This window comes from Mizuhopecten yessoensis, unplaced genomic scaffold, assembly GCF_002113885.1.
Source record: "Mizuhopecten yessoensis strain PY_sf001 unplaced genomic scaffold, ASM211388v2 scaffold10603, whole genome shotgun sequence".
Lineage (NCBI taxonomy): Eukaryota > Metazoa > Mollusca > Bivalvia > Pectinida > Pectinidae > Mizuhopecten > Mizuhopecten yessoensis.
In genome coordinates, this window is record NW_018408629.1 from 708999 (window position 1) to 734418 (window position 25420).

Genomic DNA, 25420 nt, shown 5'->3' on the forward strand with positions numbered 1-25420 from the left:
TTACTGCCACGATCAATTCACCCTCATTCAGGAGGGGAAAAAACGTGAAATCGGCAAAAATTATCAAGTACACAGTAGTATCCCTATCCCACCGCAGGCAAAACACGGGAATTTTAATGGTATTCATGTAAATCTCCAACATGTCTTTCATTTTTAGCTCACCTTTTGGCCATGTAAGCTTATGCCGTACTGCGGTGTCCGTCGTCCGTCAACTTTTTCTTTTGAACAACTTCTTCTGAAGAACTGTAGGAACTAAGGTCATGATATTTGGCCAGTAGGTACCTGGGATGGATCGAGTGTTATAAAGTTTCCTCATTAAAATGACCTTGACCTACTTTCAAGGTCACAGCGGTCAAATATGTTAAAAATTTCAAACAACAATATCCTAAGAACCATTTGAACTATAAGTCATGATACTTGGGTATGTTATGAAGACCAGCAGTGTGAATAGTTTTTTCAATTACAGTTATAAGGTCAAAGGTCAACTTTAAATGCTAGTCGGGGGTCAAATGTCAACTTTGGTTAAAAGCTTTAACAATCTTCTTCTCAAGTTCCATAATGTCCAGGGTCATATTTGGCCAGTAGGTACCTGGGATGAAGTGCTATTAAGTTTCTTTATAAAAATGACCTTGACCTACTTTCAAGGTCGCAGGGGTCAAATATGTTAAAAACTTCAAACAACAATATCCTAAGAACCATTTGGACTAGAGTCATGATACTTTGGTATGTTATGTAGACCAGCTGTGTGAATTGTTTTCTTTATTACAGTAATGAGGTCAAAGGTCAACTTTAAGTGCAAGTTGGGAGTCAAAGGTCATTATGCATTAAAAGCTTTAAAATTTCAAGTTTTAAACAACAATATCTTCAGAACCGTTGAAGGGATGTTAAAATTTCTTGTGTTCTAGTTACCAAATTTGGTCTTCAGTTACCTATATGTCAGTTTCATGTAACAAAAGAAACAGGTGAGTGATACAGGCCCTTTAAGCCTCTTATTATTTTTTTAAGATCAGGCCATTTCTACTGTACACTGTAACCAAAAATATATTAGACTGACTTTAAAAATCATGCCCCATCTGAAAGATTCATATTACAGTCCAACACAGCTGGGCTTTCAAAACAAAATAAAAAATTGATAAAAATAATTCAACAAACTGTTTCTGATAATTTTCTGCTTTTTATTTGACTAAATTGAAAACAAAATTCACTTTACATACATTGGTACTGTAAACATGGAAATTTGTGAGAGAAAAAGGAGCAAATCCTAGTGACAACCAGTACATGGTAAATCAAGCCTCAGTGATTCAGGGACCACCAAGCCAAGTGTCTAACTGTATTTTAGGAGATGGATTGGTTTATATTCTAAACAAAATTGTCTCAGTTTTCTGCCAGTCTATAAACCCAGACACTTTTGCTAGGAATGAAGTTGCCGGGTTAGCAGACTTGATTACAAAAACCAAATTTCCTTGCAATGTGAAGCACTTTATATATAGTAAGAGTAAGATTATATAATAAACGTAAATTTCTGCCACAGAATTTCCATGTTCACAAGGGTTATCACAATACAAATACAAAACATTCTCATCTTTCTAGCTTGTCTCCGCATGCTAGTCAGACTAAAGTTTATAAGAAAGCACCTAGGTTTATAATACTCTCCTAACATTTTATAATAACTAGATATATACATCTATAAACGCAGTGGACATGTACTTCATACAAACTTGTTATTCTTGGGCAGCTCTGATGAGTCATCATATTATGTGTATCACATGATGTGATTATTATCTGTCACCAAATTTTGAGCACTGTATAACACAAAACTTTAACTTGTAATTCTGTGGTAGTTATGATGAGTCATCATGTGATGTGTATCACATGATGTGATGATTACCTGTCATCACATTCTGACCACTGCATAACACAAAACTTTCTCTTTAGTATGTACTTTTAGAGTGGCATTGGAATCAGAAATAGATGTACAGAATATATATGGGAGATTTAACCGACTCCAGTACCAATCTAACTTACCAACATATACTGTGAAAGCTTACAATACAGTAAAACCTCCATATAATGCCCCTTGTTTCATCTGCCACCTCGCTTACCACCTATGTAATTCAGTCTATTTGTTTTCCTAAAATCACTGAACCCCCTTTATAATGCCAAATTTTCTCTGGACAAATGGTGACAGTATAAGGAGGTTTTACTGTATATATGCTAATTTGTAAATCTTCTATTCTGAAAACAGCACAAGACAAAATAAAATATCTCAAATATCACATTTTCAGCACTGATGCTATAGAATTTTGAACATGAACATTTTTCATATAGGATTAATTTAGATTATCACTATAATTTTCATAAATATCACAATTACACACAAACACACACACACATATATATTTATATACCATTTAGCTGAGGATAACGATCAATGAACAAGTTTTATATTATTTTTAAGTGGTATGACTAGTTGCCGCCATTATTAAATTTTTGCCTTCCCTACCAGCCATAGTTGGAATTTCATATACTCCAGACCTTGAGGACCCCTGTGAAAAGTAGGTCAAGGTCTTTATATTTATATCTTTTTGCAAATTAACCCGACTTCCATGTTAGAAAATTGCAATCCAAGGCTTAAGTGCTGGGTTTCACAAATATATTTTGTCTTGGAAAATTTCTTTCATAATATCATCAAAATGTCTTGAAAGATAAATCTTGAGTAAATATATTCCTATCTAAACATATTGAGATTCTTTTCAGTGTTTTTTGTCCTAAATAATGATATATCGGTAGTCACTTGTATGTTGTAGACTGCCGATCATATGTTAAATAATATCCTGATATGGAAAATATTTGTGACACGTTTTACGGTAATGATACATAAAATGAATTATAAATAAGTTAAACAAGTTCAGTGATACTTCACAGGGGCGTAGCTGAAGTTATTTTGTAGACAAACTTTCAGGCGAGGGACTGCAGTCTGCCTAGGTATCCAGTGCGCCAAGGGCAGAGCCATGGTAGGGAGCTCAAGGGGAAAATCCCCCCAACCAAAAGAAAATGATTATGAGGATTTTAAATATGAATAGGCATCATAATGACGTAGATGATAACTTCAACATCAATCGAGAACTAGTACTGTCAGCACTCTGTAATCGAGAAGTAAAAAGGTATTTTTTTAATTCTCGTTTACAGAAAGTGTCAACGGGTCCCAATTACCGATTTGACGTAGGCTTTCTAAAAAGAAACTGGACAGTTTCGGAATGATGGTCCAGGATATAAGAATCTGAAATTATGTATGAGATTAATTTGCAGACATAGGATTCAGAGAAAAACAAATTGTATTATTAAGAGATTCATGTGTAGGTAAATGTCTACACTACCTACTGGCAGCTACGCCACTGTTACATATACTGATATACATCATACAAACGTTGGGAAATTACTCCACCTGCATAACTGACATTAAAATCTCCCTGTGCCCTTGAATTGATAACATATTTTACCTTTGACCATAGGCAACCATAAATGTGCTTTAGTGTATCGAATTCCATCTTTAAGGGTTCCTGTCTCACTGCACTGTAATTCGCCCGGCCTAATTTTTACACCCAGAATACGATTGTTGATGATAAAAGTCCTTCAAAGTATGTTTTTTTCTTCAGAAATAATCTATCAAAGCTATCGTCATGCCGGAAAAACAGGTTCCAATACTTTGTACACGTTTTTGGCAGTGGTACGTACAGGAATCCTTAATAATATGCCAAATATGGCATCTGTTCTGACAGACATTCACTTTTCAATCGACAAATTATTTTATATATTTTATATAAATCACAGACCTTGGAATCCATTGGCAGTTCAATTAAAACCGACAATGTTTATCAATTAAGTCCTTAGATTCAGGTACACATCCCACACAACATATACACCAGTCGCATACACACACTCAGTCGGCACACATTTGCGTGACTGCTATTCCACCCACCATGACTTTCAGCCACATGTTAACTGGCTCTATTCAAGGTTTCACTGACCACATGATGTTGTATTAGGTATCACCAAGCATAACATAGATATCTTCTGGAAAATCAAATCTAAACAGTGAATCATCACATGACACATTCTGTTTAGTGTGAACACAAAATTGTTTTTATGGTATTGGTCAGAGATATCGATGATGACAAACATCTATTCAACGAGAGATGAACACTACAGCGTAAGTAACCTCCTGTAAGGAAGATTCTCGTACTCTAGTCTGTGTTCTGAATTCACATAATAGTCACAATCTCGCATCATTTCAGAGTTGTCTGCGATCTCCTTCATGAATATAATCCAACTTTGCTGTCATATATTTGTCTCTTCAGGTAAATTTCTTTAAGAATCCTCAGAATTATGACACACTTATAGTAGACAATGTTGATCCTTCCTCCACAGGGTCCCCTATCTGTTATACCACAGATGTGTCGTCACCACTGTCTGGTCTGAAAAAAATGAAAAACAAAAATATTACATATTTCGAATCATGATGGAGTCTTGTTCCATATTACAATACTTATTACATAGCGTAATTTGCACAAAGTTTACTATAGTCTTGATCGGACATTAAAAGCTGTTACAAACATAACATTACATGATAAAGTCTCAGTTATAATACAAAACTACTGTATACCAGTACATTTTCGCTGCAGTGTAATTTCCCCTCTTTCACCCTCTGTAACGAGGGCAACATTTATCCTTACAGTGAATATAAGTTACAACATTATGTTTTTAAATAGTAATAAAACTGTGAAGGGCAAAATTAAAACTTGCTGAATATGGATTTTACTGGCAAAGGGCAAAAGTTTGACTGGGGGAAACTGCCCGATAAAAAGTATAGCAGGCTGTAGATGTTTTCTGCTTTCCTGGGAAACTAGAAATTACACAAAATCATTAGAAACAGCAAGGTTCATTTCCAAACCATTTGTACAAAACGGTGGGTGGCAATTTTTCAGAGGCCCATGTGTTGAGTTGTTGTTTTTGTTTGTTTTTCTGTTTAAGGTTTTATATTTTCAGAAATGTTTCCAGTAATAGACACAGGATACAACAACTTGGTTCCAGTAATAGACACAGGATACAATAACTTGGTTCCAGTAATAGACACAGGATACAATAACTTGGTTCCAGTAACAGACACAGGATACAATAACTTAATTCCAGTAATAGACACAGGATACAATAACTTGGTTCCAGTAGTAGACACAGGATACAATAACTCAGTTCAAGTAGTAGACACAGGATACAATAACTCAATTCAAGTAGTAGACACAGGATACAATAACTCAGTTCAAGTAATAGACACAGGATACAATAACTCAGTTCCAGTAGTAGACACAGGATACAATAACTCAGTTCAAGTAGTAGACACAGGATACAATAACTCAATTCAAGGAGTAGACACAGGATACAATAACTCAGTTCAAGTAGTAGACACAGGATACAATAACTCAATTCAAGTAGTAGACACAGGATCCAATAACTCAGTTCAAGTAGTAGACACAGGATACAATAACTCAGTTCCAGTAGGAGACACAGGATACAATAACTCAGTTCCAGTAGTGGACACAGGATACAATAACTCAGTTCCAGTAGTGGACACAGGATACAATAACTCAGTTCCAGTAGTGGACACAGGATACAATAACTCAGTTCCAGTAGTGGACACGGGATACAATAACTCAGTTCCAGTAGTAGACACAGGATACAATAACTCAGTTCCAGTAGTGGACACAGGATACAATAACTCAGTTCCAGTAGTGGACACAGGATACAATAACTTAGTTCCAGTAGTAGACACAGGATACAATAACTCAGTTCAAGTAGTAGACACAGGATACAATAACTCAGTTCAAGTAGTAGAAAAAGGATACAATAACTCAGTTCCAGTTGCGGACACAGGATACAATAACTCAGTTCCAGTTGCGGACACAGGATACAGACACTAAGTTTTGTATTGTGTACTACCTACCTCGGCTCATTAACATTGCACTGGTTGTTGCTGAACTCAACTTGTGGTCCCGAAGTGCCTGTACCCTGGGGTTTCTGTCCAATGGTACCCGTGGTGACGGCGGCTGTTCCTGCAGCAGCTGCAGCCTCACTGCCGTCCATCTCCTTCTTACTCTCTTCTGTGGTTGCTTGGCAACAGGCAGCGGTCGTAGCTACAGTATCCTTGCGGTCTTTTCTCTCCGGGCGAGGAGGCGGAGGTACAGGGACTTTTGACAGAAAGCCAAAGGACCAGGGTAAACCTGAATTATACACAATACGCTTTTTAAACACAGTGAATATATAGGGTGAAACTTTCCTAAGTCATCATCAGGACAATTCCATGTAGTGGACAGGTTTCTTCGTTAGTATACAGAAAGTTATGAAATTTCTTTCAACAGTTGAGAATTTGTTTCAAGTCAATTTAACGTGTCTCATGAATTCAGTATTTTTTACAATTAATGAAAATCAAACCGAGTTACATAAGAAATATCTCAATTTTCTTTTCGTTTTGGATTGTCTCTTTTTCATAGTACTTTGATTTTGAAGACATTTTACACTTGTATTTGCTAAACTGACTTTACATTTTTGAACACAGTTTTAGCAGATTTCTTTTTTTATCTGGGATGACTTTGTCAATACTGAACCACACAACTACATATTTGTTTTTTGAGAACAAAATATCTTCTTACTTGGCCATATTCACATTCATTTTTGACATATTTCCCCTTTGACCTTGATGTCAAGGTCACAGTAACCGAATTACAATTAACTGCACACTTTCAATGGATGTCAAAATATCTTTGACAATTAAATAGTTATGACCCAGACCAAATTTAATAGAAGCAGAATCAGTACAAATACAATGTCTCCATTTCTTCCACAAGAGACAAAATTACCTAAATCTTTAGAGCCGCCTGATGCTCCCTTCACAGTGGTATCCTTTTTCCTTGTGTTTTCATCTTGTTCTGTTTTGTGACTAAAATTTACGGAAATATGTAGTCTGTGTCCTTTTTGTTTTTAAATGCAACTGTTCTGAATTTAAAGTTATTTTCATTTGTGTAAGATTTGTAACTGAAGTCTCTTTTACGAAAATTTACCAAAAATATTGAAATTGACTAAAAAAAATGAGGCCTATTTCCAATTACATCTTGTAACTGGTATTAATTAATATAGGGCTGCTGTGGTCTACATGATCATTTGTTTAGTGAAACTTGGGAAAGGGGAAACAAATAATTGTCAGTGTTAGGGGTTTCACAAATGTGCCACCACACATTAATTTTCCCAAAATCTATTTATTTCTGGAATAGCTGTTACAAAGCCTTGTATATGACTTATGAGTGAATTAGACTTCTTTTAAATTAATTTAAAATTCATTCAATGGGAAGCATCATACAATACCACGATACCTCGGATGTAAAATGTTCTCTTACCTAGATTGGAGTTTGTTCGTGTACAGTGTGTTCTGAAAGTTGGGGGAGATCGATTCGTCGCCGTCCATTGAGTTATCTGACAGTGCGAACTGTTCTATGGTATCATCTGCTGGGTGGGTCACAGGATCATCAAGCTCTGTAACAACAGCTAAGTCATCAGCCATATTGGTTTAAGAGAGAACTGAATCAGCTACTGTATAGATTGTGTTGTATATTCACTGTTGAGACGGAACCATGATTGAGAATGAGTGTTTGACTTAAATGGCTCATGTTAACGAGAAAATGCTGTAAGCAGAAGTTTGTATCAAGAAATTATTTTAAGCATGAAACAGCAACAGAAATTACTCATAAAGCCTGGATGTTTTTCAATTGAAAAAGAGTACTTAAGCTTCCATATTTATTTATTATGATGGCTATCCATGAAACCACCTCTTTACAGAAACTACCCACAAACACTGTGAAAAGATTCATGTAGCACAACCAATAAGTGTTAATACATACTGGTTGTGCTACATGAATCTTTTCAAAATCCACACTTACCAACAAAGAAAAAGATGTTTTTTAAAATACCCACAAACAATTACCTGTTATACTGTACCGTAAACATGAATGCGAGTACAGAACCTGTCCACAAATATTTTCCTGTAATACCTTACTATAAACATGAACATTTTAGCTAATAAAGAGTTCTTAAACTTCCAAAATGTTTTCATGAAGACAACTCAATGAAACTTACCTTGCAGAGAATCACAGTAAGTTTCCAAATAAATATCAACAGTTGAAAATTGTTACAAATTGAACATTTACATGAAATAGTTTAGAGTTTACACAATCTGTTTTATCCCTTTGACCTTTCCCTATCTGTGTATGCTTCACTCTACCATTGATATTTGGCTTGGTGACCATGGCCTTGGCCTCTGTCTCATTAGTAACCGCTGAGTCAGCAACAGCCAGTGTGGACGTGGCAAGCTCCGAGAAACGTGCTCGAATGTTCTCTAACATGAGGTCAGTAGTGGGCGGGGTCTTCTTTTCCTTTCGGCTGGTCTTTGGCTTTTCTTTGGTAAGGGCCAGTGCTGCCTGGACGGTCTCCAACCAATCACCTCCCAGACAGCTGTCTCCTCCACCTGCTAGTACATCAACAGATGTTAAAACAGGGCAGTCTTTTATTACTTAAGTGACGTGGCTTTGGTATTGGGGATTTTTTTTTTATTTTTTTCTTTCTTGATTATACAAGAAATTGAATTTTTTTCCTCACAAATTTTATCTAAAAGACTAAACAACCCTTATTCACAGAATGAAATTGTTCTTGTCAACTATATTGATGTATGGGATGAATATGCTTGTGTGGTAGAAGGGTTCTTTATAAGTTATATTTGTGACATTTATAACCCACCCTAACGCATCAAATTCTATTTTATATATATCACTTGTACAGATAGTTTACTTAAAATATAAGGGCCTGTCCGTTCATGCCTACAATCCATTTGTCTGTTTTTAAATATTCCATTTTTTGCTATAAATCCTGACGGACCTGCAAAAGTTTATGCATTCCTTGCAAGGCTCACCTGAAGATAGCTTCTGATTATTACTGGGTCCGACCTTATTTCATAAAGGAACAACTCTGGCCCAACCAATTCAACCGTGTTGATCCCAATAATCGAAAGCGGCCAAACTGTCAGACTGGGTGTCCAGTTAATTTACAGAACGTCTACCTTAAGATTTGTTTAGGCCAAAAAAAAATGATTACTTGGTTCTCAGGCCCGCGCACATTTCATTTTAGGGCACCGCATTGCCGATTTTATCGTGAAAGAAATTTTTTAAAAATCGTGAATGCGCCAGCCGGTGTCTTAAAAAAAATTTGGAAAATTGGTCTGCATGTCACCGAAGTCACCGAGTCCCAAAATTGTTTGAATAAAGATAAAGGATTGGTATACAGGCAAGCGTTAAAATGATGATGACTTATTAGTCCTGTGTACAAATGGCGCTCATTTCGGTACAAATAAGGAATGGGGGGGTTCGTGATTCTCATCTGGAACATCATGGGGGGATTTTCAGAGGCTTGCTCTATGACAGGTCTCTTCACAACTATAAAAAGACAAGATAATAATGCCCACAATGAATGTTTTACAAACTACACAATAAAAAAAAATTGCCCTCGTCTCGTTTTTGCCATGTAAAATGATTTTTTTTTTACCTCCCTGCCGCATCTCTTTTGAAAAAAATGGCCTGAGAACCAAGTAATTAATTTTATTTGGCCTTACTTAACACCTACCTGCCAGGCTCGGTGTCCAGTCCCTCTCCCGAGTACGGTCCTGTAAAAACTGCATCAGTAACGTCTCCTCATCCTCGACCCTGGAGTGAAACATTCATACTTCATTCCATTCATAGAATGATAAAGCTAATACGCAAGTCAAAGAAATATGCTGTGATACTGTTGTGGTAATTTTCCTGTGTAGATTTGTTTTTTGACCCTTAAAATAGTTACATTAGTATAGTCCGATTGTTTTTCAAATGCAAATTTTACCACATTCATTTTGTGTTTTCCTGCTGCACCTAAGCAACTTACAAAATCATTAAAAGAATTTTAATGATCAGTTGAATATTTTGTTCAGTTTCAAAAACTGATAAATATGATTTCAAGCAGGATCAATTGTGGATGGGACAGATATACAGGTTAGTTTATCCAGTACCAACCTGTTTTCTGAACCAGTGATGTTTGACGACGCCTTGGCTGTGGCGGACGCAGTGTTCCCACGCCGGTCAAGGTCGTTCTCCTCCCACGTAATACTGTTTTCTACATCGTTGTCTAATGACCTGTAACAGACAGTAAACAATTTTTATCATCACATAAAACTGATAGGGAGTGCCGATATAATTTCATATGTCTGTCAGATATACAGGCTACATAATCGTTAAAAATGACCATTTATCATAACTGAACTCTGTTAAGCCCCATGGAAATGTCTTTGCCATATGAAAACAAAACAAATAAAAGACACTGAATCTTCATAATTACGAATACATTTACTCTTGTAATACTTGCCAATTCATGTTTTTCTTTTGCAACATACAAACTTTGTAGCTTTGTTTAAGACATAAATGAATTATCTAAAACATGTTGTTTATCATTAATGCCGTTTAATACATTCCAAATTAAACGCGATTTATTTTGATTTTCGAATGATGGCTAAGTAGCTGACAGCAGTTAGCACCCCCTGTTGGTAAAGTAATTGTAAGATAGGGGGCGCTGAGGGGTCAGTCTGAAAATGCGCATTGGGATACAGCGCATCCTTGTCCTTTTTCACCCCAAGGACAAGGATGCGCTGTACAATTTGACATTAAATGAGGCTGTGGCCATTTAATTCCATTATCTAGTTTGGTTTTATATTATTATGAGGAAATGTCTTAAAATAAGGGTAATACATTGTGTATATTTCATTTAGAAAGGAATTTGAAATGAGTATAGGAAAGTTACTAGTGGATAATAACAACAGAATCTGAGTGTATATAATTACATTGTTTCCTCGTCAATGTCGTTTTCATCGTTGTTCTCGGTGATGGTGAGCACAGCTTGAGTTCCCAGCTCTCCAATGTCTTCTAAGTCCTCTATAGAGTACTGACTTAGCTCCTGTTAACCAACATTCACTTCTTAGTATCAAATGCAGTGACATTTCAATCAAGCCAAGAAAGTGTTTCCAAAGACAACATATATTATCAACCCAAGAAAGTGTTCCCAAAGACAACATATATTATCAACCCAAGAAAGTGTTTCCAAAGACAACATATATTATCAACCCAAGAAAGTGTTTCCAAAGACAACATATATTATCACCCCAAGAAAGTGTTTCCAAACACAACATATATCAAAAACCCAAGAAAGTGTTTCCAAACACAACATATATCAAAAACCCAAGAAAGTGTTTCAAAACACAACATATATATTAATTTGTTAACAAAAAATTAAACTCATTAAAAAATATTGTAGAGCTTTTCATTTAAGAATATCATTTTTGAACGAATTTTTTAATGTAAAGTACCACGTACAGAAAAGAAATTTCCAAAATGTATTACCAGAAATTCCTGTATAAACATTTCACACCTGGGCCCGTATTCATGAAACCGTTCTCATGCACAAGCATGGATTCTATGCTCAAACCAGCTTTCTTGTAACTCGCTTAAATTACGTCAAACAATCAAAAGTCAAATGTAAAAATTAAGAACAGTATTTGGCTTTAAGTCTCTTCAATATTTTCCCAAACCATTGACAAAATCCGATTTTTTTTATTAATTAATAATGGGAACAAAAAATTTGGCTTGAGCACAAAATCCATTCTTGAGCATGAGATTGGTTTCATGAATAAGGGCCCAGAAATTAAGTAGATACAGTAAATGAACATATCAAGTGGCACTCTTATGTTGGCGCTTTTCAAACTTCACATATTGCGCTAAATTATCAACGTGCCAATTGAAGTGCTCTGGCATATTTTTTGGACGTGTCAATTCCTCAATGCGCTAAACTGTTAAAATTTTGCAATGCCCTAAAATTTGAGGGCGCTAAAATAAGTATGTTTACAGTATCATGAAACAGTTCAAAATCTGTTGAAGATGTTACCTCGTTAGAGTCTGTGGTGTCGGAGTCAGAGTCTGTTTCCAAGTTTTCATCGTCCGATCGCTCAATCTCAATCTCTGACCCCGTGCCTGGGTGGATAGGTTTGGGGTGCAAGATAGGGTGCTGTATGGAAGGGTTATCTCCCCCGTGGGGATCAATCAGGGGCAGAGGAGAATCTGAAACAAAGTCGAGCAATAGAGAAATAAATGATTTTAATATCTTGGCCGTAATTAGCCCCCTTCCTCTTATGAAGAACCATCCCTCTTTTTCAGGACTGAATTAAACCTCTTATGAAGAACCATCCCTCTTTTTCAGGACTGAATTAAAGATGTAAGTGTTGTTTTTCCTAAACACCCTCCATTCTTGATTATATTACTAAATACACATTGTATCAGACACTGCAGTCTTGAAATAGAACTTAACTTTTCCAGTGTTTTTAAATTTGAAGAGAACAAATTTTGAATTGCCCCTGGGAATGTGTCCGACAGTTACATTGCACAAACAGCCAACAACTACTTATTTTCTGTTAATATCTTAAAAGAACCCCCTTCAGCAAATTGTTCATGCACCCTGGCCTTATGGCAAATAGGGTAGGTACTAATTGTGTTTGAGCAACGTCTATATCCTAGTTCAACCTACCTGCTGATGTGGTCACTCGTTTGCTGGACCCTTTACTTCTAGACATCTCCATCAGGTGCACACGCTGACAAGAAACAAATTTACAAATCAGAACATATTTCCTCAGGTATTTTAGAATTTATCATCTACTTTGAATTGTAAAAATAAATAAAATGTGAATAAGGTGACAGTACTCTTCTTAAATGTACAGCAATTTTTGGAGATTATTTTTTTATACAAAATAAGAAGACAGCAAATGGTACACAGTACATCCCACAATCATTGTGAAAGTCAAATTGATAGTATGGTGTACAAATGTAGTAGAACTAGACTGGGTTGATCGTTGGCGACTAGGGCCCACTTGTATAAAACATCTCAACTCTTGAGATTTCCTCAAGTCTAAGATTTCCCATAGACAATACATTGCTTGAGATTTTCCTTAACTTTGAGATGTTTTATACAAGTGGGCCCTGATAACTCAATTGGTAGAGCATCCATCTAGAGTTCGGAGGGTCCTGGGCTCAAGTCCCGGTCTAGCTGTGTATTTTCTACTCCTATAAATCTCCTAAATCATATATGTGGTAGTGATGGAAATTTGTTTGTGCAAACAAGCTGTGTGGGCTATGGTGTTGAGCCGGTGGAAAGACAGAATGTTTTAAAATTCGTTAAATATGTTGAAAATGTTCCTTGTATCTAATAAAGATTCTGTATGGGGTGACCTTGACCTTCAAGTTTATGACAGATAAATGTTGCCAGTATACATTCCACCAAAGGCTGGCATATAATAAGATGGGAGAAGGCATATAATAATAAGATGGGAGAAGGCATATAATAATAGGATGGGAGAAGGCATATAATAATAAGATGGGAGAAGACATATCATAATAAGATGGGAGAAGGCATATAATAATAAGATGGGAGAAGGCATATAATAATAAGATGGGAGAAGGCATATGATAATAAGATGGGAGAAAAATACGATCATATTTTGAAATAACCAAAATACAACAGGTCAACATTAAAACACAAACAGATTGTTTCACCAGGGTCATTTATAGTAGTTTTACTTCAAAATATTAAAGGTTATATTTAACAAAAATTGAGAAGAATAGAAGAATAACAATGTTTACAAAGATGACAAAATACTAGGGGGGGTGGGGGGGGCAGATTACTGTTGATTGTAAAATTACTACTGTTATAAGGAATTGAAAGTGCTGACCTCCTTCAAATGGTTGAGTTGTCCCATGTTTTGAGCTTGTGCAGATTCCAGTTGATTGATGTACCTGAAATAAACATGTATGATTTTTTTTATCATTTCTGTAGTTACATATTATATATCAGTCAAACCATGTCTTGCTGTTCTTGCAGGGGCATACAATGCCACAAGTCTAACAGCTGGGGCCAGATAGCATGTAATCCTAAGGCAGCAGATCTCCAACTCATTTCTATCCAGTGTTTGAACTTAACTCATTCACCTCTAAATACACAACTGAACTCTTCCAATTCAAAGGTTTGAATAGTCCATTATGAAATTTCAGGGATGAATGAGTTAATGGTAGACCGACCCATAGACACTCACATGAAAATCACTGTTGGTCTATTGGAATCATTTATTTTGTTGACCAAGTTGTCTATGAAGTTATTTCCTATGATGTGTGATATTCCATGGTAAGTTCAGTAGCGAGTGAGAAAGGCTTTGTTTACTCAATCTTTCCTTTACTATTACATATATTTTCTTCATTTAATGTTGTCAACTACTAAATATACGAGTTATTTGTTTTTGGTAAAGGTCAGATCTATCAAAGTTTCAGTTAAACATCTGTATCTCATGGACCTACTGTCTATGTGTAAATTCTAATTAAGTCTGTCTATTCATCCGATTTGAAACTTAATGAAGATCCTTTTATGAAAATCAGATTTCGGAAACTTGGTTCTCTTATTGAAACCCTCTACATCTGCCACTCTTTCCATGAGTTTCAAACTGTGACAGAACTTCAAGGAATTATTAATATAGACGTCTTTTATGTAATATTTCGAGTAATTTGCTTGTCTTTCACCCAGAACTTTGACTGACATAAAAATACTTTTAACATTTTTTCAAGGATTAGTCAGCATTTCTTGGATGTGTTCATGTAATAATGTGGGTTTTTTTAATTTAAGAATGGTCTTTACTTTTTTTACATTGTTAAAATTTTACATTTCCTCTAAAATATTCTAAGAGTAAGATTTTCTGCAATATCCACTGTTTCAAGGCAAGTGGTGATTTCTTAAAAACAATTTCATATATTTTATGCTTTCTTTTTCTCTCCTCATAATATTCAATTCTTACCATTGTTGGTCCCTGCACTTCTGGTAAAAGGTCGGAGGTCGGACTTGGAACCGGAGAATCAGTGTATCCGACTCTGTATCGAGGTACCCCTCACTGGCAAGAAGATCTAGACGGAAAAAGCGATTGTACCCCCAACACTCTCCAACTTCGAAGTCGGATGCAAACTCTCGGACAATATTTTTACTGCTGTCCCTTGACACCTGATGAACCATCTCAACACGGTACTCGTACCTAGGGAACAAATATCACAACATGTTAGTAAGTTCCTGTTCGCGTGATCAACATCTTCACTGAATCTTCATAAAAGTGACTAAAGTATCTGTGTGACTATTATATATTGCAAAACGTCATGATTTTTGTGACAAACTGATATCGTTAACACATTTTTGAAATCTGTGAAAGCTCTTTATAGGCTCAAAGTAAATTAAAACAAAGATTAAGTCGATCAATAACAAAAAGCAATAATGAAATAGCTTTGACCACAATATTTTTTTCTAAAATATTTAATTGTGCTTTATTAGCAAACGAAAGATCATGTTGTAAACTCAGCTAGGTCACTCCAGCCTAATAAGGAGATATATTTAACAGCTTTACATGTAAATCTCGTTAGTTCTGTTTTCTGTAATATTTTCCATTTCAGGAAATTTTGCATGCTCTGTCCCAAAACCTGTGGTACTTACTTCGATGTTTCTGACAGGCCAGCAGACAACTCGAGGAAGACGGAGAGATAATTCCCCCGTACAACACCATTACCATCCTGTACACAAAGACAACAGATAACAGTTTAGGGATGACATGAAATCTTAAATCTTCACATATTCCTTTAAACAGATCTGTATGTATGTCAGATTGAAGCTGGTTTTTTATTTGCTACAGGAGACATTTGAACATCCTAGAACAAAATCAAAATTGAAGAAGTGCCAAAACCTTAAGCTGATTTTGAACTTGGCTTTGTGTTCCCGTAATAATTGATGAAATAGACTTGGAGTCTCCAGCTGATTTCCATATATTGCCTGTACGTACAGGATAGACTTGGGAGTCTCTAATGATTTCCATTTACTGCCTGTACTTACAGGATAGACTTTGAGTCTCTTATGATTTCCATATGTTGCCTTACTTACTGGGTTGACTTCGAGTCTCTTATGATTTCCATATACTGCCTGTACTTACAGAATAGACTTTGAGTCTCTAATGATTTCCTTATACTGCCTGTTCTTACAGGATAGACTTTGAGTCTCTAATGATTTCCATTTCCTGCCTGTACTTACAGGATAGACTTTGAGTCTCTAATGATTTCCATATACTGCCTGTACTTACAGGATAGACTTTGAGTCTCCAGCTGAGACCTGACACATGTAATGGCTGACTGTATACTGGGTCGGCCCTCTGTTGTAGTCCGCTGAATTTCTTCATCACAAATGAGCTTGTGTCATACTGTGGTACAATTTCACTGCAAAGAAAATACATCAGTCAAATAATATACCTATTAATGTATGATATGTAATCTAAAGGAATACAAATTAAAAATCAAAAGTGTGCTCAAATTATCCACCTATTTTGACTGTCAAAACTGATAAACATAATTAGCACAATCGTCGTTTAGTAATACTGAGATCGTTTTCGACGCAAATTCCTTTCTTTTTAATGTTAGGAATATCTAACCTTGCAGTGTTGACAGAATTATGTCAAAGATTGTTTGATTTTAAATTGATTTCATACACATATATATATATAAGGATATCATCTTGAAATCTGGTGGTGATCTGGAACTAAATCATAGGGGGCCTAGTGGTGATAATCGCCAAATTCAGCCAACCACTGGACAGGATTGGGCAAAGACTGCAAGCAAATTTAGGATAACAATAGGCACACCTACTGAAGTAGGTCCAGCCTAAAAAATATCTTCCACATTTTAGAACTCAAGAGACCAATAACAATGCCTACCTGGTAAAGTCAGCCGGTACTGCCGCGGTGACAAAAGATGCCATGGGTTTCCTGTTGACGTGTTTGAAGAGTTGTACAAGCTCACTGCTCTGGGCGATGAGTTCACTTTTCCCCCTGCTACCCATCTGATGGTTAATCTTCTGTATGAGGGACTCGAGTAGCTCAGTTTCCTGGGTCAGCTGACCTCTTTGACCTTTTGACATACAAATAACAAACAACATCACATACCTGCCTCATAAGCTTAACCAAGTGATAGAAAATGAAAAATCACCGATATATAACAGCCATTCATAGCAAGCTTCTGATTTAGATACATCTAGTGTATAAATATATATTTTGAAAATAGGAATGCAAAATAATTTATTATCAACAGCCGCATCCTCGATACTCCAGGGGTTACGCTCATGTACACTCTGCACCCCTGTAATATGTCATGACAAAATCAAAGGCTCAGTAAGCACAGATGAGACAAGAAGACTAGTTTGATCCTGTGATGTACATCAAAAGAATTTTTTGGAGGCATTACGGTAAAATGGACTGGCTTCGAACTTGGATGCAACTCCTCTGTAATCTTCAAAGGTCAGGTATCAGCCTAGCCATTGGTCAGGTATAGCTACCCAAAACCAGTCAAATAGCTAGCAGTATGCCTTTGTTATAACATATATATTCCAGATGTGCAGAAATTTCTTAAAGCAAAAAGTGAGCATAACCCCGGAGTATCGAGACGCAACAGCGAGGGTCTGTTATAACATAAACATTGCTATATATAACAGTGCTTTGAAATTTAATAATGCACACAAGCTGTGGTTTAATGAAGAATGATATTCAACTTTGCAGATTTCTGCTAACTGGTAAGCGAGTAATGAGCGACCAAACATTAAATTTGTCAAATTTTTAGACGTCAACTCACGAATGTTAAACTTCGAACATCTTTGAAATCTTGAATGTACTGCATAAGACCAAATATGATTGTTATCTGATGGCAGGGCAAGAAATATAATTTGGACTCGATCAAAATATTGGATTTAGGGTAATTTGAAAAAATATTTTCAAATGTACATGCTTTTATAAACCGTTATAAATGGTAGTTGTCATTTTCATTGTTTTCATAAAGATTGGACCTAGATTATTTGAATCTTCGAAATTAAATTTATGACAGTTTGACTGTATATGAAGATAATTTTCAGAGTGTTTTATTGTGGTCATGATTTGATGCCGATCAGAACAGCATGGCTTATATACCTACCCATCAGGGTGAGTAGTTTAGACTTAAGTTGAGACTCCAGTCTGGCGATCATCAGCTCCACAGCATTCCTAATCTCCCGTACCCTCTCATCTTTGGCAGTCTTTACACTTTCTATATTTCTCTCCTACAATAAGATTTTAATCCATGTTTTTTTTACTTGGAATAACATATTTTGCAAAATTAATGTATTTTACTTTAAAACCAGTAATAAATTTCCCTCCATCTACTGCAAATGAAGACAGCGGATAACGTGATATTTGAGACAAAGATATTTGAATCCTGGACTTATTCTTTCCCTGTGGGACTCACCAACTTTCTTGATAACCCACTATATCTCTTAGTAATGGGACTCATCGAAATATTCGAAAAAGATGTTCAGGACTTGCCAGAAAATTTTCCCCAAAAAAGTCACAGGAATAACATTTGTTATTTCATTCTCTTTTTCTTTTACTTTTCAGATATTGAAAATCTACAGTCTAAACCCCAGGACTGGTATTTCTCCCTGAATGTGTTGCATCCATGAACGCCTTAGAGACTTACCACATCCTGTACAAGGCTGATGAGTTCTACGTGACGACGCTTCAACTGATTCAGCTCCTCCGTGACCTTCTTAACATGTTCCTCATATACACCATCTAGTGGCTTGAACGTGTGGCCAGAATGCTACAAATCACAACGCCATGATTTTTGTGTTATCTAATACTCTGTTGAAAGTTTACAATATCATTTTTCGTTCTGTACTTGTACATTTTTTTAATAAAGACTAAATCTGCAGGCATTTTAATGATGTATGGGAAAAAAAACACTGACTTTTTGAAGTTTTGATGTAGTATGGGGGTCGGGGGGGGAGCCACTTCAATAATTGTTTATTCATTTAAATTTGTAAATTTGATGAGTGGCTCAAGGAAATATAGAAATGTGGTAACTGGGTGGCCAGGGGTAACAAAAAAGTGTCTCCATGGTCCATCCATGTAAACAAAAAAAATCTGGAATAACCTATGGGCAAATAGTTATTACAATATAAGCATTTTTTTCTTTTACAAAGTGTTGAAAATAACAGCAAAGTGGACTTACTGTGCCTCCCCAAAGAGCACACTGGTGACATATACACTGCTTACACGCCCAACAGTACACGGTCAGCTTCTCCTGGTGTTCCTCACATCTGTACACAGAAAAGGAGAGCCATATATCATTATAACTGTAACAAATTCCAGTGGAGTTCTGGTCATCCCCCCCCCCCTATATAATAAACTACTTATTAAAGGTTGCATGCTTCTTATATATCATCTTTTGTTGGCTAACTCTCTTTTCTGACCTAGTCATCCTTAAAATTCTATAGCTTCAGTGAGGCAAAGCAACCCAGACCCCTCACCTGGGGTTTCCACTTTGGTCCCTAGTTTCAATTTGCTTTTCCCATCCCGTGAGTCAGTTGATTTAGTTTATGGCTGTGTTCTTTATCTATCTATCTATCCATCTATTGTCATATTTGGTGATGAGCAAAACAAGGTATGCACCAAAAAGAATGTAAGCAAATAGAGATCCTCTCTCCATGTCATTGCTGTCTTTTTATCGCCATGTTAGAAACTGACTTAAGCTAGCTATTTTTAAGCATAACTTCACTTGAAGGAACAATCGACAAAGTACTAGAATGTTACACAAGACATCATCTACACACTACTCATGCTACTACCCTATCAGGGATTATCACTCCTTCTCTAATGTTCCTTAAAGATCCCTGTCCTCCTTAATTTCGTTTTAGATGTAACTGTAGCAGTTATGTCAGGATACTGCTGCTGACCAGGTTGCTCAGTCAGTTAGAGGAGCATTGTTGCTGATAAATTCTTGTTAATTTCATGCAAGGTAAGGTTTTCTTTCCAGATTTGATTTATCAAAGCTATATATAGTCATGCTGGGAAGACAGTTTCAGACGTGTAGTTACAGTTTTTGGTAGTGATATGGGAATCCTTAAATAGCTTAATTCTCATTGGCCAATGGAAAATATGTTACCATTTTTTCTCAATTTCCTCCAAACCATTTCCCAAATGCCAAAATTTGAATGTCATTTTTTAATCTTTTTCTTTTAAAGCTGTAGATTTTTTTAAGCATGATAAGGCCAGAAAAGCCAGTTGGTTGTTCAAAGATATAATAGATAAGACATATTTAAATGGTAAAAACAATACAAAATTCATTCCACTTCCAAATTCATCAAGATTAGGATACTGACTTTTCCAACATTCCATCCAAAAATACTCTAAAACCTTTGGAACCTACATGTCTTTATCTTCCTCCTCCTTTTTAGCAGCGGGGGCACATTCCTTGAGAGTATCCAACTTCTGTGTCACCTCCTCTGCCCAGCGACAGTTGACAAGCTCGTGGGTGTGAAGAGATGCCCTAAAAGCAAGCAATATCAGTATGTAGAAATAATGTCAATCGTAAATAATACAGACATATTAAAACCAACCCTACGGTCTTTAAACTACCTATTAACGTGGAAAAAATGATCGAAAGTTGTTTCATTCATACATATTTTTTTCATTTTTATTTCCGACAACTTGATTTTTTTTATACATTTTTAGGTCTGATCACTCAGATCATCACCATATTAATTGATAGTTTAAGAATAATTGTTTTATTAAAGAGGGTTTCTGTCACTTTTCTTTTTGTGAAATATTTCTTGTTTCTATATGGAATTTTTTTTTAAGTATTCATTAGAAAGATTTCTACTATAGTTTCGATTTTCAGCTTTCAGGACTAAAACTCTCATTTTAAAACTCTCTTGGTCACCCAAGAGCCCCAAGCTGCTATGAACATTTGTATCAGTAAAAGAAATTGGAGCAATTTTCATCAAATTGATGGCAAAAGATCAAAGAACACTGAATATTATGATGCTAGTCATAAGTCAAATTTACCTGCAATGAGGACACTGTGACCGCTGTTCTGTTAACCATCTCTGTAATTATAGCAGAAAAATTAGAAAAATTAGAAAACTACAAAGGGACTATCAGTGTTCCCAGAAACCCCCGAAATAGTTGGTTGTACCCCCAATTTTCAAGAATTGCCTCATGTATGGCAAGTATCTAGGAGCACAAAATCTTGAAAATGATCAAATATTCCCACGAAATCTAAAATTCAGTGGGAACACTGGACAATCATTGGAACAGGAATTCATTTGTCTTTTCATACCCAGAAATTGTATACATGGTTAGAGGTGACCTAAACCATTTTCAAGTTTAAACCTAAAGACTTTATTCCCAGAACCCGGCATGACCCAAATGGCAAATATGTTTGCACTAGTGAATTATTTTCTTCATGAAATTAATGAAAATATCTCTACATTCACCATATCAGAGAATTTATTTTGTCAATTCTTACAGAAACCGACACATGAAAAAACTGACAACATATAATATATAATATTGGGAAAGGCAACTGTATTCAGAAACTCTACCATTATTACATATATTAGACCAAAAAAATATGAAAAAAACTTGTTTCCACCACCATCATCTTCAGAGAAACTAAGGTAGGTAGACATTTTTTTTTTATTTCAGAAATTATTTTTTCTTTGCTTACATACACGAAAGCAGGAGTTCTGACTTTAACAGTGCATATCGCTTAATGCCAATGCAAACTTTGGGGTAGGCACAAATAACAAGGGTAGGTAGGGCTAGCGGAAACACAAGAATGTTTGTATTAGGCCTTATGACAATATTAAGTATTGCTTGTTTGTATACCTACCCGGATACAGATGAAACAGCACAACTTGGAACAGTGAGGACACAGGCGAGCATCCCGCAGCTTTTCCATACAAATGAAACATCGGAAAACCTCTGCAAGACCCTGTACAAATGGAGAACAAATTAGCTCTGATGTTGTGCAATGAAAACATACATGTAAATTTAAAACATAGTAAGAGATATATTCAGTAGTACACGTTGTGGTTCAGTGACCTGAGCAGATCAAATAAGAATGCGGTACACAAATTTCCACACATAATTAATTTATACTCATGTTCAATTTGCAATTTCTGCAGGCCTGATATCAAATATAACTTGTAGCAAAATAAAACTTGGTGTACTTCCACTGGGGATTGAACCCTCGATCTCCAGGTTCCTAGTCGGATGCTCTACCACCGAACTAAAGGGAAATTCCCTCTAGCTCGAAGGTGACCTTAAACCTATGTACAATTAAAACCTGCCACAGTATCGACAATACTACACAAGATACACAGATATTGTTCTCACCAAAGGATTTTCCATATTAATTCCTCTGCTGTCAGTTCTATTATATATTTAATAGTTCCGTAATATAAGGATAACATGATTTGTGATTATTTTTGCAAATAGCAAATACATTGTTGATAATGTCACAGCTCTTAAATTAAAAGTAAACGAATGACAAATAGTTTATTATAAACCTATAGTGTATGGCAGGTACATGTAAGCTTGTGATTCAAATTAAAGTGATGCCATTTGTATATACACATGTAAGATTTGTATGTTAATGATAACTATTAGGGGAAAATGAAAGAGCAATGACCATTGATATTTCAATCCCAAATTTGGGAACATAATAAACAGGCACTAGTGCCAAAATTGTAACTTAGCTATCTATCCACATGATGCTTTTGTTTTTGAGAGTCCATCAGCTGGTCACCCAATCCAGATGGATCTCTGAATCTATGTATACCTGTACATGTATACATGTGTATATCAAGAAATATGCCAAATTAATGGCATTATTATTCTTATAGACTACTGTCACTTGTACTTTATTTCATGATTAAGAGTCATATTTTCGAACACCTGTGATGCATATGTTGAACAAGGTTTGTGTGTATTTATAGTTTGAACGACCACTTGGTGATTGAGTGGTTTAGGCATCTGATCTGCGATCACTTAAGGCCTCCACCACAAAGCCTATGCGGGGCAGTCGCTAGGTACTAGCCGCAGGTAACTTGTTTTTGTCTAGGTACTACGATTTTCCAACACCACAAAACCTTGCACGCCCTTAAATGACCATAGCTGTTGATAGGACGTAAAACACAACATAACAAAACAAAACCATTCAGCTTGCACAATCTGTGTTAAGATTGTGATTTTAAATTTGGGACTAGACATTTGGTCCACCTGGTCATTACCGATCGCCCCATTTCAGATCCGTGGCACTAGTACTATGCTGTAACAGTGTCCGATTAATACACCGAGTACAGTAGAGCTGCTCGTATATGACATTTCAGGATGTTCGACTCACCCCCAATGAAAATTATTAGGACTCGAATTCAAAACCATCTATAGCTACTGTACATCATCTATGTTTGGAATGACAGAATAATCGTTGAACTTATTGAATTAATTAAAAACAAGTTTGCAGACAAAACGAGTTTCATGAACAGAAAAAAATAGCTTTGAGTCAGACTGAATCATGGCCGCTGAATCATTGGAAAATGTCTCACTTCGACCGTGTGTTCCTCAAGCCTTCCGTCTTTTCTTCCGCCACCCGATGCCATTTTTCAGACGAAATGTAAGCCCGTGGTTGATAATTGAACCTCACTTAACGAGGAATGTTGTCAGATATGAACTGATTTTCCTTTCACTCATAACAACTGGTTTGTTTTGAGCTCCTGTCACCATTTTGGTTTTTGTCGCGCCAGACCGTGCAATTTTCTGTCAGTGATAAATATTTTTTCGTGTAATATCATAAAATGTACTATCAGGTACCAACAAGTAAATATTTAAGAATTTTTGGTGTAGCTAATATCTAATATTCATATATACGTGAAATTGTTTACATTAAACATTTGGTCCAATTAGCGACCACCTGTAAATTGTTCTCATCCGCTCAATATATATTTAGAAATAGATTGTTAAGATGCGGAAAGAAATTGGCAATATTAAAGATCCATATCTTTATAAAAGATACGAAAATATCTAGTCTATAGCAGTTTTTCTGATTTTTCCTTATGAATATTAACGGTTTTGCATTTTTTCTGTGAATACATAAAATGCTAAATATATCATTGCTAGCCTATGTGAGTGAGTTCTTTTACTGTCTTAAAAAAGGGAAATAATAAGGCAGAGACTTACGTACATTACATTGTTAAAGCCAGTAGTATATATATGATATACGTCTCTGAATATGGAAATAAGTGTATGTCATATATGTGTTGCAAACTGTTTTTAATTATGAATTCTGAATAATACAACACTTCCCTATGTGCAGGCAAAGTTGTATCATTTATTATTTTTTCCTAAGATGTCAGGAAAGAAACTTTATATCACTAATTAACCAAAACGTTATCAATTTTAGAAAAATCCTGCGTTTCTTTGATGTAAAGAAAATGTTTCTAAATATTTATATTTCACTGAAAATATCTCTATAAGCATTACCAGAATAGAATATACTGCATTCATAGGGCTATGAGCGCAATTCTGCATTTTGAAAATTTTCCTCCCGCCTCAAATAAAGTGAGACCACTGTAGCAAACATTTTGGTGACAATATCCCTAGGGTATTTCAGGTATCTCGTTTGCACTAGTTAACGATACATGCAGACACTGCAATATCGAATAAATGATAAGTATAAAACATAGAATGTAAATATATGTATTGGACGTCACTATTTTCAATATTATGCCGTTATGAACGCATATTGGTTACATGCCTATTAATTAATCATGAAGCGGAAAATATGTATGTTTCCGATTTGCGTTCATACCGGCATGAACATTGAAAAATGCCTTTCAATTCCTTTATATAAGTTTATGAATGAATCCTTTGTAGTCTGAACGAAATTACGAAGAACCACCTTCCGTTAACCGGCCTGTCTTATGCAGGCTTTGCCTCCCTCCGTTCTGCAACGATTAATAAAATATATTTTTTATGTTGGAGAAGAGCAAGGCTAAGAAAGTAGATAACAAGATAACAAAGTAGATAACATCTGTTTATCATTACTTGTTGTCACTTTCGGCTTTCATGTTGAGCGTTCGCCAAGGTAAAGAATGCAATAGGTTCTGTCCAAAGGCCGGGACATACCAGTCCATAAAAATGGTAGTTGTTGTTCCCTGCTAACGTTCAGCATTGAGGGTAATGGCAACAACTGGGTCAACCAGTATAATGTGACCGGGTGGAATGCTGTGCTGGGTGCCTTCGGCGTGGTATTTCAGTGAGATCGCACTATAAAGTCGGCATAGATCCGCGCTATCACAAGGAGTCAATTACGTATACACC

The 25420-nt window shown here is 35.9% G+C and overlaps 1 protein-coding gene across 3 annotated transcripts; it reads right to left on the bottom strand.

Annotated features, from left to right (window-relative positions):
- Positions 1–1160: 1160 nt before the first annotated feature.
- LOC110461322 (E3 ubiquitin-protein ligase TRIM37-like) lies at positions 1161–23873 on the bottom strand. Of its 3 annotated transcripts, none has more exons than XM_021514750.1 (22): positions 23647–23873; positions 21930–22031; positions 21101–21141; positions 20463–20582; positions 19266–19353; positions 18732–18854; positions 18192–18315; positions 16946–17138; positions 16319–16451; positions 15682–15758; positions 15002–15232; positions 13892–13955; positions 12694–12757; positions 12058–12230; positions 10961–11073; positions 10140–10259; positions 9718–9797; positions 8327–8572; positions 7446–7581; positions 6912–6991; positions 5999–6242; positions 1161–4475 (listed from the first exon to the last, which is right to left on the bottom strand). In XM_021514750.1, the coding sequence occupies exons 1-22, from the start codon at positions 23698–23700 to the stop codon at positions 4442–4444; spliced, it is 2640 nt and encodes an 879-aa protein (XP_021370425.1). In that variant the 5' UTR covers positions 23701–23873; the 3' UTR covers positions 1161–4441. The 3 variants fall into 3 exon arrangements, with proteins under 3 accessions (XP_021370425.1, XP_021370424.1, XP_021370423.1); XM_021514749.1 differs by having other exon boundaries at positions 5999–6275; positions 8327–8569; positions 23647–23872; XM_021514748.1 differs by having other exon boundaries at positions 5999–6275; positions 23647–23871.
- Positions 23874–25420: the final 1547 nt, after the last annotated feature.

What these genes read in the sequence shown, in the direction of transcription:
- LOC110461322 (XM_021514748.1), bottom strand. Translation starts at nt 23,700, where the DNA reads ATGGCATCGGGTGGCGGAAGAAAAGACGGAAGGCTTGAGGAACACACG. An exon ending in CTGGACACCGAGCCTGGCAG is followed by an intron (nt 8,573 to 9,717) that starts GTAGGTGTTAAG and finishes TTGATGTACTAG; the next exon opens with CAGGTGGAGGAGACAGCTGT. An exon ending in TGCAATGTTAATGAGCCGAG is followed by an intron (nt 4,476 to 5,998) that starts GTAGGTAGTACA and finishes CATTTTTTTCAG; the next exon opens with ACCAGACAGTGGTGACGACA.